Raw genomic sequence first — 16514 nt, 5'->3', positions numbered from 1 at the left:
TTCTTTCCCAATTCATTTTTTTTACCTTTCTTGTAGAACAAACTCTTTAAGGACTGCTTTGGAAATTGTTTTGCCAATAGAAAACGAATCCATTCTTCTATGTGAATTAGACCAGCGACTGAAGAAAAAGGACATCCAGCAGTTTAATCTCATGAATAGTGATCTTGCTTATAGGGAACTGAAGGTAAGGGAAAATGCAGAGACCACATTGTAGCCAGAATAGTTTTTAATATGTCTAGGAACTAGAGAACCTCATGGGATTTTCACTCGAGAGTTTGGGACCGCTCAGAAGTCTTCCCAAACCTTCTGAAGTCTGTAACAGCATTTTACTCCCTTTGCTTTAAATGTCATTGTTCCTGTAGAGCCAGCCAGGGACCCTCAATAGGCTCTACAGTAAAAAGCACAGTCATGAACATTTTGTCTTAGGTTAGGACTTTTCTTTGATCTACATTTGCATTGTTCCCACCTGGCTTTACGTCGCTTTGTGGAGTCATACACATGATGTGGTGTTAATTTGTGAGCTAAGCTAAGCTGCCTTGTGTCGCATCTGCTGGGGTATCTGAGCACACTCCAGGATGGTTTGGGAAGCTCTGCACAGATGCAATGACTTGTTCACTTGCTGTGAGTATCTTGTGCCTGGGCTCTGGTCTGTCTATTAGACAGAGTGAATATTGTTTTGTCCTTGACAAGCACTTGGAGCTGAACACGCTGACTGCTGCGCAGAACTGAAAGTTTGCATTTCTCTGCCCTTGGCTCTGGAGCTAAGTAGGGTTTAGGTCTTTCAAGCTGTAGGGCAGAGCATGTGCACTCTGTCTAGGAGGACTCTCTTTGGCTGGAAGGGACCTTGAGTTTTTTCCCAGCTCTCTGCACATTTGGAGTTTCACAACACTAACACACTGCTGTTTGTCTGAGGACTGTAACCAGATAGCATGCAGGCTTCACCAAGAGATTTTCAAATGCGTGCAAGTCTCCTCTGAAAGTATGGCCTAAAGGACTTAAAAGACGGCAGAGTAGCAAACATCTGTGTGCCCACCTGTGCTCTTAAGTGACCTCCCACTGCGAGAGCCTGCCGGTTTTGGTCCCAGGGCTCTTATTATCTTTCTCTCCTTTTTGTCTAATTGCTGGAAAGAGGCTTTCTGTAATGCTGAGCAAATTCTCTGTCTGTGGAATGCCATTTTATTTGATTTTTCTTCTTTTTCCATTTCTCCACCCAAGTCCAGAATAGAAAAAAAGAGGTTTTCTTTCTTAACCACCCTGTTTAGCATATTTATTTTTATTGTGAGCATAATTTGTTTTTCAGTCATAGGTTCGGCTTGAATGCAGGATACAGATTTTCTTTCACTTGTAACACTGTTGGTCGTTCTCTCTTCTCTCAATTTCAGGAGCTACAGAGATCCATATTAAATCAGATTGAAGTGTGCAAACAATTGGAACACCTAGATAGTTCAGCAAGAGATGAATTTAATCCAATAGATCTGCAAGCTGCAAGTAAAATTATGATTTACTATCAAAACCAGCTTGAAGAAATGAGCCATAAAATGCAGATCCGTGAGACAGTCCTTAAAGATCTGGAAGCTTTTGTGGCCTCATTGAGGAAGATTCAGTCTTCCATCAAATGTCTCACAGATCTCTCAGGTCAACCTGAAATACAGGGAAAAGCAGTGAGAGAGGCGGCACAGGAAGTTTGTCATATGGCAGAAGAGGCTAAATGTTTGGATGAACGCTTGAAAACAGTTGATATCTGTTTGGAAGATGCTGAATGTGGAAGACAGACTTGCTGTGAAAACCTTGTTCAGACTTTATCTGAAGAACTAAATGCGACTTACGATCTCCCAAGTGAACAGATGCTTACAGAGAAAAAAGACTTGTACAAGATTTTTTCCACAAAAAACAGTGAGCTCCTTAAAAACATTCAGGATCTACGTGACAGAATTAACAAAATAGGCTTGAAGGATCCAACAATTCCAGCAATTCAACAAAGGTGATTCTTTTCTAAAGCTCTTTCAGTTTCATAGTTTCAGTGAAATTGGAGGGCCTGCAGCCCCTTCTCAGGAGAGCACTGAAACCTGAATATGTCTTGAAGCATCTGTGGAGCATTGAAAGAAGCCGTGAATTGATGTTTTATTTCATTCTGTCACAGTCTAAATAAGGAAACCTTCTCCGTTTTTGTCTTTTCTTTTAAACTCCTCTGTATGTGTTCGTTTGAAGCAGTGTTGATGAAGAAAAAATAGAAGGTTGATTGTTATGATCTTAGTTTTCAGTAAGAAAATGGTCAAACAGGCAGATGAGTCTCCTTGCTGAGTACTGATGCATGTGATCTGAAACTCTGCAGTGCAGAATCATAGAATGGTTTGGGTTGGAAGGGACCTCAAAGATCATCTAGTTTCAACCCCCCTGCCACGGGCAGGGACACCTTCCACTACACCAGGCTGCACAAAGCCTCATCCAACCTGGCCTTGAACACCTCCAGGGATGGGGCATCCACAACTTCTCTAGGCAACCTGTTCCAGTGCCTCACCACCCTCATTGTAAAAAATTTTTTCTGTATATCTAATTAAAATCTGCCCTCTTTCAGTTTAAATCCGTTGCCCCTTGTCCTATCACTACACACCCTTGTAAAAAGTCCCTCTCCAGCTTTCCTGTAGGCCCCCTTTAGGTACTGGAAGGCTGCGATAAGATCACCCCGGAGCCTTCTCTTCTCCAGACTGAACAGCCCCAACTCTCTCAGCCTGTCTTCATAGCAGAGGTGCTCCAGCCCTCGGATCATCTTTGAGGCCCTCCTCTGGACCCTCTCCAACAGCTCCATGTCCTTCTTATGTCGGAGACCCCAGAAGCCTTGTATTATTTTACTACACCCCAAGAAAGCCACTTACATGATTTGTATGTCTCTGATACTGTTTCAGAGGAGGCCTGTGCAGCCTTGCAAAGGATGGATAAACAAGTCACTACTGTTTATACAGAGGGAAAAAGGGATGGGAGAGGAGCTTATAAACTGTGACAGTTTTTAAGTTGTGAAATCCCACACTATGGCATAGCTGCCTTTCTTAGACCATATTTTTGTAATGCACTTACCTTTTAGTATAAAATAATTCACTATATGCATACAGACCCTATTGGCCTTTGGAATTTTGGATTACTTTCTTAAAAGGCCTAGGTCAGCATAACTTGTCTGAAGAACTGGGTCAAATTACACAAACCGAAGATCAAATTAGACTTTGTATGATGTAATTTGTTAGTATATGCAGCTCAGGATGAATTTCTAGGGAACTTAATAATTACACTGGGGAAAAAAAAATAGTTTAATATGAAGCTGTATTTCATTTTTTTCTAATAAAGGGTAAAATCATTAACAGAATTGGAAAAGGAATTGGATTGTGCTGCTGTTGAAATGAAACCTATGCGAGAAATTGCTAACAAGCTCCCACAGATCAAAGAGGAAGAAGCAGAGGAAGCAAATGAACAATGCAGAGTTACAGAGAGGTTATGGGAGGATACAAAACTCTTGCTTGCTGAATGGTAAGGAGAAAAGCTACTTTTTGAAGTAGTACTGTATAAGTAAGAAGCTTGCTTGTAAAATGAAACAGCAAAAAAGCCTTAGACCATACTTTAAAGTCAATGGAATATTGATACAGTAGCAAATGTTACTGTTATAATGCTGTTAACTAGCATAAAGCCAAGAATTGCACATAGAAGTTTGCAGCTAAAGCTCATTAATTTTCTATATTTTAAAGACATCATAGTCCCATCATTTGGCAGGTATGTAGTGAAGTGTTGGACTTAACTGATATCCAAAAGAAAAGTCTGTATGCTACTGGGAATGATGTGTCTTTGTGTCTTCTGTATTTGCTATGAATTTCATACCAGTACATTCAAAAAGAAAAGTCAAAACAAACAAATGGAAGAGGACAGCTGCAAAAACAGAGAGTCTTTTATGCAGGAGAACAATAAAGGAGCTTGGTTTGATAAGCCTGAGAGAGTGAGGACTGGGGAAGGCTAGGATTGATGACCCAGGGCGTCTGTCCTTCTCTTAAGGTTTTTAAAGGTGCCTTTATGATTTGCATGGACTGGCCCACACAGGCATCGAAGGGAGTAATATTTTCATATCCCACTGCAGGCTGGGCTGAGGCGATATTTCCCACTGTCCACCACCCAAGCTGTTGTGATACCTGCTGCATGTTGTATTTCAGTTTACTGGTGACTGAGCTCACCTTTCAGGTGGAGAGTATCATGTAAACCTGAACTGCTGAGGTCACATCACAGTTAAATGTGATTCAGATGGTGAAGGGCATTTCTGCTTCCAAAAACTATCCAAATGCCACACCAGGGATCACAGAGTATCGCAGGGTTTATGACTGGTGCAGTTTATCCTGCCTTTTCTCTCTTCTAAGCATAGTAGTCAAACTTCCCACATGTTTCAATGTAGGAGAAGGAAGCAGACAAGAGGTTGAGGCTGCTGTTTTATGCTTAGGCCATAAATAATACATCTCTTTTTAATAGCCAGGAGCAGTGTGCAAGGGCTCTGGAGCTCCTGAAGCAGTATCAAAGCTACAAAACTAGTCTGACCAGCATCATCCAGAAACAGGAGATTTTGCTTTCACAGCAAACTTCTTACATGGGGAAGGAGAATTTGAACAGACTAATAACAAAGGTGAGTAACAAGAACTTACTGAAAAGGAAAGAAAAGCCTTTCCTGGGAGCGTTTGGGTGTAGGGTTGCCCTTGCACACTCACCCTACCAGGGCATATGTTAAGACCTTGATTTCACTTTGGCTTCCAAAATACATTTAGACACCATAGCCTGGTTTTGTTTTACCTTAATATCTAGTTTTGGTTAGTGAATCAAGGTCTTGTTAAAGGGGAGAGATAAAAAACCAAACAACAAACCCATAGAAAAACTATGATCTAGTATGAAAATAAGATTAAATCCTGTCCTACCAAAACCACATGTTGAAATCAGCCATATTCACCCATATTCTTTAGAATATTTCTATATTTTCTACCAAGTTATAAACCTTATAGCGGGCAGTTTGTAAATCTACAGAAATAGCAAATTCACTTGTTACTAAGAAGATACTTTAAAATGTTGTACCATGGCAAAAATAATAGGTAATGCAACTCCTTGAGGCTTCTTGTTTCTCTGTTGTCACTGTAGCTAATCACCAAGAATCTGGATCCGTATCCTCTCCTTGCTTGTGTCAGTGGGTCCCAGGCAGGGCTTGCAGGGTTTGCGTGCACCCTGCAGGGCTGTGCAGAGATCTTCAGCGAGCTTTGAGCAAGCAGGATCAGGAACAGGAGCCGTAAGGCTGTGTCAGCATGGCACATCTGCTCAGAGACTGGGCCAGGACAGATCTGTCCTGCTTCCCAGGCTGGAGCTTGTGTACCTTGCAGATGTCATTGCCACTGCACTCAGAGACAGCTTGGGGATTGCCAGCATGGTGCTGAAATGGTTTTGACTGGGCTGATGATATGATACTTTCTTGAGCTGGTTACAATTGCAGCATGAATCTCTGCCCTCGCACTGACTTTGCTGGCCAAACTGTGCTGCAGTTAGAAGCCATACCGATGTAGTTTGGTATTTCTCCTCTTCTCCTATGTTACAAACCTACTTAGAAGACAGACCTTTTATATAAGAGCCTTGGCCTCTGTAACCAACATTTGCTCCATGCTGTCTTTGATAGCAGCTGAACATTTGAAGTAGCTTTTACTTTAGCTGATGAGACTGAATGAGCAGGTATTGCTGGACACCCCCTCATTTAGTTTAAAGTTTACCATTTTTCAGACAAAAATTTGACAGCCAGCTACGTTCTTCTTGGCTAAATGAATACAACCACTGGACTTAGTTGTCCACGGCTAACGGATTCGTGAACAGCACTGTGTCCATTGTGACCATTGTACTGTACAGGTTTCACATTTCCTGGCTGAGTTGTATAACTGGTTGTTCAGATCCCATTTTTCGGGCTTTCTGATGAGGCATCACCCATATCATTCAGGAACATTTGCTCGCGGGCGACGCCTGGGATGGTTAAATTGAAGAAGGAATGTAAGTGGTTTCTTCCCACAGGCAATGGGATGGTGTCCGTGTGTGCCACCCCCACTTCATTTGGGGCAGGGTCTTTTCTCAGTTTCACTGGTGAGACCTCTGCCATCTCGTATCACTCGGGCCCCTGCTTCAGGGGAGGTCACCTGCGTACCCTGGCCCCTGCTTGTATGAAGCTCCCGCTCTCAGAACTGTGGTCCGCCATGGTTGCAGCATGATGCAAGGCGTGTCCTTGAGTGCTGATGATTTTTTAATCATAATTATATAAAACAATAACAGAGAAGATTCTCTGCCTTGTTCTGGTTTGTGAGTGCCGCTCTGCCGTCCCTGCCCTGATCTCAGTGGCTGGCAGTATCTGTACGACAGGATGTAATGCTTGTTTTATGGGAAATAAGGAGAGCTTTTAATATCATATTGCCTAACACTAGAGGTCAGTGTTTCTTTTCCAGCGAGCTTCCATGTTGTTTGTATACACTAACATTACAATTAAGCACAAAGAAGCAGTCTTAGTGTTTAAATAGGAAGTAGGAAAAAGGGACATTTCGGTTTCTGACAACGGCATATTTGACAATGGCTATATTTAAGTAGGATTTAAGCTTTTTTTTTTTTTCTTCGAAGTAGTTCAAAACCGGGGATCAAAATGCCAGGTTATGTTTTTTAGAGTTATAATAGTATCTCAGATGATTATTATGTTGTGCATTGTTTATTTCTGTAACCAAGGTTCTGTGGATGGATGTGCAGTCCCCTTGGGTCTCGCAAGTACAACTGTTAAAGCAAACTGCAGTTTTGGCTCTCTTAGTCAGAAATATATTATCCATAGTTCCCACTCATCTGTTTTGCAGTCAATAACAGGATGATATGGATTTCTAAGAGGGAAGTGTTCCTATCGGCATGACGGGGATATAACAGCACAGGATACATTCCTAGTCTCATCATATTATATAAAATAGATTATTTTGTGTAATGCTGTTGTTTCTCTAAGCTGAAAAGAACAGCACATCAGTTAAAAATGTTTTGCTGAATAAACAGTCATAAATAAACATGCTCATAAATATCCTTTTGGTCTTTTTCACAGATTGAAGAGGCAAAAGAGGAATTTAATAATCATTCTGAAGATGTAGACAAAATAAACCAGATCTGCAAAAACCTTCAATTCCAGCTCAATAAAATGAGAAGCTTTGAGGAGCCTCCGTTCGAGAATGAGGCTAACATTATTGTGGACAGATGGCTGGATGTATGTAAAAAGTAAATTATCAGGGTGGTCTTATCTGTTATGCATTATAGTAATTGATTCTGACGCATGTGTAATATTTGGAATAAATTAAGTGCAATATGGCAAAGACTCTTAAGAGATAAATGCAAGTGTTTACCAGAGCAAAGCTTGCAGAGTGTCTATTGGTGTAATGTTTCTGATCTCTCAGGTAGTTTATGTCATGGATACTCCTTGACAGTAAATAATTCTGGGAAATGCAGAAAGGCAATATTTGTGCTTTCTGCACAAATCCGTAATCTTCCATAACAACTTCTGTGGATTTAGACTTGGGAGACAATCTGGAGAATTAGAATGCTAGTGCTTTTGGTGAGAAATGTTTGCCACTGTCGATCTAAGCAGTGCATCAATACTGAGATTAGATGGTATTTACTGAGAGTAGATAAACATTAATGAGCAAGGCTCCTTCCTAAACCTGCCTTAAAACTGGCAGGCTGCCGTTGTGATTGGTATGTTTGGCGACATGTGTGGCAGGGATTTAAATATCTTCTCCATGACCAGTTCACTGTGAAGACACATGAGATTTTTTTCCCTTGCCGCGCTTGTTGTTTTTGTGGGTGGTTTCCTCTCGCTCAAATTTTATTATGCTGCCCTCGCTTTTAGAATATAACTCAAGATTTTTGAAATCCGTGTGTGTTTTCTGTATATAAATCTCATGGCAGATCAATGAAAAGACTGAAAACTACTGCGATAATTTGGGAAGAGCTCAGGCTTTGTGGGACAAACTTCTTAGTTTATCTGGCACAATCGACGCTTGGGCAAGTGCAGAACTTAAGAACGTAGAAGACCGTTGTCTGACTGAAGAGGACCTCACGCAGCTGAAGGTAATTTGAATGCAAATTTTTTACCCTTAACTGATACTGTAGTGGTATGGACTTTGGACTATAAACACGCACATCGCATAGAAATACCAGCACTGCGAAAGCAGAGGGAGTTGTAACATTTGTGGTCGTATCTGGATACTGGTCGTATCGTTGCATGGATAGTTTCACTGAAGATACTGCATAATATATTGGGCATACAGGTCTTGGAAACTAATAAATAGATAGTGTACATGCATACTAAATTGTTTTAAATTAATGCAACACTGCAAATGCTGCTTGAAGCTACAAAAGCCCCCTCATTCCTTTGTGCTGTGCAGATAGGAATGCAGCAAAGAGAAGGCCTGGAAAGCTTGTAGGCTGGAGTACAGTGCTGCACATATTTCTTTGTGCCTAGAGAAGAAAGGGAAGAGAGGATGTATAGGCTAATGGTTAATTAGAAATTGCCCATCAGTGAAGATACGGGAGTCTCAGAAGTGGCTGGGCAACACACAGTTCAAGCAGAGGTTGCAGAGGTGGCTTATTTGCTCCTGTGATCCTTGTCCCACTGTGCTCCCCAGTGTATCCTTGTCCCAGTGTGCTCCCCAGCGTAATTTAATGCAGCCTCAATAGCGACTGGCTGCTAAGGGTCTCCAGGGGCTGCACGTGGGCAGGCATCAGCAACGCCTGGGCTGCCCGTTCACACAGATCATAACATTAACTTTTGGCATCTTTTAGTTTCTGACTTTAGGGTCGTAATCGACCAGCAGCACTGCTTCGTTGTGCTTATAGCCACTATCTACTAAACAAAAGTAATTTCCTGCTTCAGTGGGGTTCAAATATAAATATATCCCGTATCCGCTTGTTTGAAAATATGCAGGCAGTTTCTTCTCAGTGTTTACATGCTACAAATGCTCTGGTTTTTATTATGCTTATTTGCAGCATTACTGCTACTGTTAGCACTGCTCATTTGTTTTAATTTGCAGAGCAGTAAAAAGCCAAGGTGTTCTTTGTTTATAGATCTTCCCATTGAAGAGTAGTGTACACGCAGAGGTGGTGTAGTGCAGAGGTGGATATTTTGTTACGTTATTATTGCCTTTACCATTGCGTTGTTAGAATTTACCTGGGGTAGTTCAGGTCCCTGAGGGCTCCAGTAAAAATGCACCAGCTGGCAACTGCATCTTAAGAGCCATTTTGTTACCTGGAAACTGCTCAAGCCCGGCGTGATGTGACCATGACGTGCCTTCCTGGTGCTTCGGAAGGGCTGTGCTGGAGGAGGCTGTGCTAAGGTTACTCTGCTGCTCTCATGCAAGAGGATAATTCTGAAAAGAGCGGGGAGAAGAGGGCAAAGGAGAGAGGAACCATGTTAACCATGAGCTACTATAAAAGCTGAATAGAGGAGGGAAAACTGAACTCAGTGCATTGGTATTTTTGTAAAATGAGTTAAAGTGCAGAGGGCATCAGGTTCATTTATCAATTTGTTATGATTTCTTTTGTTGTTGATCTTTAAACATCTCTACATTGATGTTAATTATGAAAAAATCAACAACCATTGCAGTGTGTATCATGTTACATAAGGTTGAAACCCAGGGTCCTTTGTGACCACCCAGCAGAGCACAGGTGCATGTGCTTTCAAGAAACCTGTCACAGAAGAACAGAGTAATGAATCATTTGACTGTGTATTTAAGGATAATTTCAGCATAAATAATGTGAGAGAAGTTCTGCTTTCCTCTGTAGCCGATATGGAAATGGGAACTCTTTTAAAGGCTGCAGCATGTGAATGGGTTTTGATGATTGCTTGTACAGAGACTGCAAAGGAATACTTGGTCCTGAGGGAGTCTGGAATATCGATTTGGAAATATGAGACAATGTGGTTATTTTAGATATATCCTGTTTCATGAGTTGAAGCTGATATTTTACTTTCACATTACTGGCTTTTTCCAAATCCATTCAAATAAGTAGAGGTCTTTTCATATACAAAGGATTTATATTTAAAAAGTGCTTACAGCATGTATCGTATTTTATCACATCTTTACTCAAACATATGACTGCGATGCCAATTTTTGGTCTGAAGTCTGCAACATCTGAGAATATCCCTTTTTAATAGAAGCAGCAAGAAATCAATACAAAATTAAGATTGTTTTCCTGCAAATTTACTTGGGTTAATACAGATGTAAAATAATTAAGATTGTTAAATTTATGCCAGATTTGCATTAATAACTGCTTTGCCTGAGAAACATTGAGTATTTCTGACTCTAATACAAAAAATGCCTAAATTGCTAAAATGAAAATCAGGAAATGGACCAGTCATGGGAGCTCTATATACCAAAATGCAGCATCAGAATATTAGTAATAGTTTTCTAACAGAAACATGGAAATTAAATTTGGGGGAAAGGCAATTACCAATGTGTTTTTTCCACCTTTAGGCATGCTTACGAGTCCAAGAGCAGAAACTCCAGAAATTTGACAACACAGTGGCTGAGATAGAAGAACTTCTGAATAGTAATGAACCTCCGCTGGAGCTACAGGTGCAAAGAAGCCTTTAGAGCTAATACGCTAGTACTCATTACTACAGCCCTACTTCTACTATAGTCTTTGCCACAATCATATCTTGGTTTGACTTAAATCTCCCCCAAGAGAATTGGAGGCATTTTGTTGGCTATTAGCAGTGACATTTCATTTGTTGTCTTTCTTAAGCTGTTAGAACCAAACTTGTCATTTTAAACTCAAAGACCTCTCTTGGTCCTGTGCCTTTTAGGGACTTAGACCTGACCCAATTGTTTTGTGGGCCTGCTGAAAGGGGCCAATATCAGTGATATTTAGCTATTGGCCAAGAACAAGGCAAAACAGACCTTGTCATCCCTTAGGGGATCCCAGCAACTTAGCATGCTGACCATCTATTTTAAAGCATACCATTACCTGGATATGGCTTAATGTAGCTTGGTAGAATGTAGCTGTTTGCATAGAGTGATGTTTACTGTGATGTTTTCCTTTGGGATATCACAAGAAAATCTTCATCTTTTCGTGTTAACGTCACACAGCAAGCTCCACTGTTTGAGACCACGTTAGCCTACCTTGATCCTATACCAGTTTCCTAAGGATCTGCTCCCAGTCTCTATCATATACACCTTCCGCTTGACCCGGTTTGGCTATTTGCATGTTTATCCTTAGCAGACAGTGAACTCGAAGGAGTTTCACTGGGTAAAGTGATCTAAGGAGCTTAGGAAGGGACTCTGGCAACCTTGTGCTGTGCACACTATGTTGTTCGGGAGCACCAGACGCCCTGAGCACCCTGGGGAGGTGTTTCAGCATGTGACCATGACCCCACTGAGTTTCTGTCTCATGCAAATCAGTGAAAGCCTTAAGGATAAGGTTAAGGACCTGTTGCTTCTGGTGACTAGTCCTGAGCCAGAGCTTCTCACCTCTCTGCCATCCTTGCCTATTTTTTGGATTGGTGTGGGAAGTTTGCCCCAGTGGGATCACTGCAGGGAGGTGTGTTACGGAGAGAGCTGGCACCCTCTATTTCCTGGTAGCCAAAGCACGTGGAAGGCCTTTATCCAGCTGAAAGTAGACACTGGAGTAGACTGACAAATAAATTTATTAGTAAAGCAGCACCAGTAAATGCATCACTAATAAAGATGAACTGAGATCATTCCTCCTCAGAAAAGCAGGGCATAAATACTATTATTTTTCAATTTGTGGAGTGGGAGGGAAGGAAACTGGAACAGGCTGTGATTGAAACGTCTGGACTTCAGATCATTTCATTGCTTTTTACGTCTGTCATGAAGTTCTGTAAAATTGTAGGAAATCAATCCTGTATAATTTCTTACATTATGTTTATTTCGAATTTTAAGGTCATCAGATCATCTGTTGTGCAAAAAATGGACCTAATCAAAGAGCTCTTTTCAACGAAGCGGGGGATCAGTGAACTCAGCGTGAATACAGCAGAGTTAAAAGGAGACCTTGATCTGGCCAAGACACAGATTGGAATGACTGAATCACTTTTAAAAGCTTTATCTCCTTCTGACACCTTAGAGATCTTTACTAAATTAGAGGTAGCATGCCACAAATCACGCATCTTTTATAATTTTGTTCATTATTTCCCTCCTGGGCATGTCTTCATAAATATTTCTCCTGTAGATGTTGTAAACTGCTGGAATATCTCAAGTGAAGAGCCTGATTTGAATAGTTCCTTAAGCTGCCAGAAACGTGAATGAAAGGCTGTTTTCACTGGGTGTTACCAGATGTAGTCAGTTAACCCTTGCAGCTATTGGATATGGTTAGTGATAGTCGTGACAGCAGTGTATCACCACCACCCGAGATGTGTTGAAGCAGTAGTGGGGGTACTGGGTTGTATCTTTTCCAAGACTAGGTAATATACAGAGGTTGTCTTTGTGCCACCTGAGCCTGCCTGCAAGGGGAGGTCCCAGAAGGCAATTTAAGCCAACTTTCCGCTTTGCACCAGGGAGAGAGGTGAAAAAAGAGATGCTTCCTGCTTGGAGGTTCAAGGCTGGCAAGATTTAAATCTCCTGTTGAGCAGTGAGTGGATTATGTGTGTTGTAGGTGTAAGACCACCGGTGTTTGAGGCAGTGAAATTGCCCCACAGACATTGGAAGAAAGATACTGTTTTTAATTAATTCTCCCAGCTCTCTCTAAGTTATTTTTCAACCCACTTGAAAGGGACTTGACATACAGAGTAAGGCAGTTAGGGGTGGAATAGTGCCTGTGGCAGCTAAGACATTAGAGCTTCTCACTATTATATGCCCTGGAACATACTGTGTTGCTATGCACGTCACGTATCTGTTCTGTGCGATGCCAAAATGTGCACGTGGGAATGTATGTGTGATTATGTATGCATACAGATGTATACACGCTGCTCAAGGAGAGTTTAGTGCTTGTATCTACCTACTGATTGCCTCATTAATGGCAATATACTTCAAGAAATTAGTTTGACACATAGGCAGGACTAAACTCTTTTGCAAAACTCTAGATTGTACTAGAGCAGCTCTGTACAGTGAACTTCTGCTGTCACTTCACATTCTTCTTTTTAACAGTTGTCCTTTTTTTTTTATCTTTAGGAGATACACCAGAAAATTCTGCAACAAAAACACCATGTGACATTACTCCAAGAAGAGACGGATTGTCCTGATGTGGATGAATTAAATAAGCAGCTTAAATGTCTCACTGATTTATTTAATAAGAAGAAACATGTGTTTCAAGATCACTTTATCGGTGTTTTGAACCGTAAGCAAGCACATTTCATGTTTATGTAGCTTTATACGTTTGTATTGACCATCATAATTGCTCCATCCCTGGAGACGTTCAAGGCCAGGTTGGACGAGGCCCTGAGCAACCTGATCTAGTTGGAGATATCCCTGTTCCTTGCAGGGGGGTTGGACTAGATGACCTTTGAAGGTCCCTTCCAGCCCTAACCATTCTATGATTCTATGGTTCTATGATTCTATCATAATCACTTAAAGGTTAGGCAGTTAATTTATTTTTGGTTTGGTGTCTGAAGCCTCTTTGATACCGCAAACTGCTTCAAGATTTGGAGCAAAATAAAGATTTGGATAAAAATGGCTTTTGATTCCAACAAACCACTCAATCTGAATCGAAGTATTTTGTTTCTTTTTTTACATTTAAAAAAAAGATAACATAAGTATAAAGTGTAATTCTGGAACAAATATCATATCATTTAATTTAAAAATGCAGAAATCAAACTCTTTTTTTCCCAGTCATTTTTAATTTAATCTTAATTACGAGAATGGGTAGCATTATTAGTTACATTTTGTTTTATGCAGACACAGGATTGTGCAGGTGTAGAATTAGCCCTTAAGGTAGTCTCATCTTCAAATAGTTTTTGAGTAATATTTATTTGTGTGGAAATGAGAAGAAATCCAGGTCCTGTGTACTGAAACTGCTGTGTATAGCAGACTGCTCCTCTGAAGTGAACAGCTGTGTTTATTGTCAATTAATGTTGGGTAAAAAGAAGTATGAAGTGGAGCATTTTCTGTCACATGGTCTGTAGCGAAAAGCAACCTTTGACAGTAGCACTGATAAATGTGATTACAAATTGTCTGAAATCTTCCTGTTAAATAGGATTTTGTTTTACAGAATACAATTAATGAAGAAAATGTAAATGTATCTTTTTTCAGGTCAGTGCAAGAATTTTAATGACTGGTTCAGCAGCACTCAGCTGTCTTTGAAGGACTGCTTTGACCCCTCAGAAACAAAACTGATACTGGAAGAAAGACTGCAGAGGCTAAAGGTAAAGTATTAAAGTGTTTTAATTTCTAAAGCTAATTGTTCTTGAAGTTTTACTTCTTTACACCCGAGTCTGTTCTAGGGAGTGAATTCGCCTTCGGTGGTTTTGTTAACTTGAGGCTACGATAACGTTTCATGTAACTTAAAGCATTAGGATAGGTCGTCGAATGAAAATAGAACTTTGTTAAAATGGAGTATCACTGTTCAAGGTCATACATAGTTGGGCAAGTAAGAGACGGGACGGTATTCAGTGAAAGTGAATGCACTTTCACCAAATACTTCAGTGTGCAAAGATGCCGAAAGTCAAGTATATAGACAGTAAAATGAAAATCTGAAATCTTTCACATTATGACACAAGGCCAGGTCTACAGAGGTCAGGGAGCAATCTGACCAGTCTACCAGTTTCCCAAGAAAGACAAGACCCTCGTACCCGACCTGCCTGCCTCCCTGGGCAGCCCGCTAAGTCAGAGGGTGTTCGTCTAACCTCTTCAGGGACCCCACGGGCAGCGCACCAGGCCAAATCCCTTATGTCCTCTGTATCAATTATGGAGTGTTCGGAAATTTATATTTTTATATATATATGATAAATTTTATTACATATGGTTGTGACAGGATACAGATTCAAAGATAGCCAGTGATAGGGACTGACTCCAAAAACAGATTTGATGTCGAATAATATAAAACCAGAACTGGTCAGTGATAATACTCAATAGCTAGCAAGATGTTGGTAAGTAAATGTGCATAACACAGAGCTCTTACCCAATAGGTGTCCTTATGGTGGGGAGAAGAGAGATCCAGCCCATCGACTGATCCCAGATGTTTCGATGGAGGTCTTCTCCCTAACATCCTCCTTATTTTTCGCCATTATATACTATTTCTTTACTTTTAGGTGGAGCTTGAGTGACTTTAGTCATACATATTTTTGCGTCTCCCGGAGGGAGTGGCTTTTGAGGTGGAGGTGTATTTTGGTATTATATTGATGTTATAATGAGCAAAATTCAGCTTCAGGACATGATTTCACCATCATTGCTGAGGCAGTAGTTGTGATCCAGCTTCTTTGATAGCAAATATGTGGTTATCTTTGCTGGACATTCTTTATCCATGATAACAGGGATGAGCCGCAATACCTCCGTACCACTCTGTTCCCCACGTCATGGATGTTGCACATTCTGTCTGGCTAGATGCAGGCCTTGTCCATTCCAAGTGCGTTCTGTTCCTGGGAGCAGCACCTGTGTCTTATCTCAAGGCTGCTCTAATATTACAGCTCATGTTAAGACATAAGCTGGACTTTGGGAGACAATATTCTCCCATTCCCCCCCAATTTCTGTTATTTTTCCACACCCCCATTGGACTCAAATGTGAAAAATTATTATTCACTTTTTTGTAGCTAGATTTTCACTCCAAGTCAGACAGAATCAACAGAAAAGAGATGGCGAAGCCGCAATATCTGCAGGAAGCACTCACAGTTAAGCAGCAGAAGACATAGTGATGTCAGTGCTAGATTTGAATGCTGCTTGTTTCTTCTGTGTGTATTTGTGTTGTAGAGAAGAAAATCCAAGTCATCTACTTCACTTTCTCCTTATTCTACAAACAGCAACTTTTCCATTTGCAAGTGGGGTAGTCAGCAAACTGTGAATTAACATATATTCCTTTTCAGGAACTGGAATTGCTGTGGAAAATGTCAGTGGAAATATCAGGAGTTGAAAAACTCGTGTAACATAATTATCTGTTGTACAACAGCAAATTTGACAAATGCATCTTGTGTTTGTGCTCTTATTCAGCACTTCTTAACATCTGAAGGCAAAGACCGAGATATCCAAGAGGTTAAAACTTTATTGAATAAAGTGAAGCATTACCTGCCCAAAGCAAGCATTAGCCACCTCAACGGCCGTGTGAGAGATCAAGAAGCAGAACTACAAAGATTAATCTCCAAATGTCAGAAACGGGAAAAGGAACTCGGTGCTTCTCTCCAGCAGCTCAGTAGGTAGGGAACTAATGTAGTTTCTGACATTTTAATCACAAGTGTTATAAAATGATTCATTATTAAACAGCCATAGTGAATGGCAAACAACCCTGCTTTTATTAAAGATAGTGTTTTGATAAAGGGTGGTGAATGTTTTGTTCTATGCCTCATGTTTTTTCAC

The 16514-nt window shown here is 40.7% G+C and overlaps 1 protein-coding gene across 1 annotated transcript in view; it reads left to right on the top strand.

Annotated features, from left to right (window-relative positions):
- The window catches only part of LOC104383626 (nesprin-2-like), a 162223-nt gene that overhangs the window by 6659 nt on the left and 139050 nt on the right, over window positions 1-16514 (top strand). Inside the window, exons 8-18 of the mRNA XM_086613635.1 lie at window positions 37-184; window positions 1383-1981; window positions 3337-3516; window positions 4498-4648; window positions 7112-7270; window positions 7969-8130; window positions 10533-10634; window positions 11961-12161; window positions 13185-13350; window positions 14262-14374; window positions 16152-16354. Of these exons, the coding sequence (XP_086469761.1) occupies window positions 37-184; window positions 1383-1981; window positions 3337-3516; window positions 4498-4648; window positions 7112-7270; window positions 7969-8130; window positions 10533-10634; window positions 11961-12161; window positions 13185-13350; window positions 14262-14374; window positions 16152-16354 (2184 nt within the window). The remainder of the gene's footprint in view (window positions 1-36; window positions 185-1382; window positions 1982-3336; window positions 3517-4497; window positions 4649-7111; window positions 7271-7968; window positions 8131-10532; window positions 10635-11960; window positions 12162-13184; window positions 13351-14261; window positions 14375-16151; window positions 16355-16514) is intronic.

The sequence above is a fragment of the Tauraco erythrolophus genome, chromosome 6 (genome assembly GCF_009769465.1).
Source record: "Tauraco erythrolophus isolate bTauEry1 chromosome 6, bTauEry1.pri, whole genome shotgun sequence".
NCBI lineage: Eukaryota > Metazoa > Chordata > Aves > Musophagiformes > Musophagidae > Tauraco > Tauraco erythrolophus.
The sequence above is the reverse complement of the archived record's forward strand: the minus strand, read 5'-3'. Positions and strand labels throughout refer to the sequence as shown.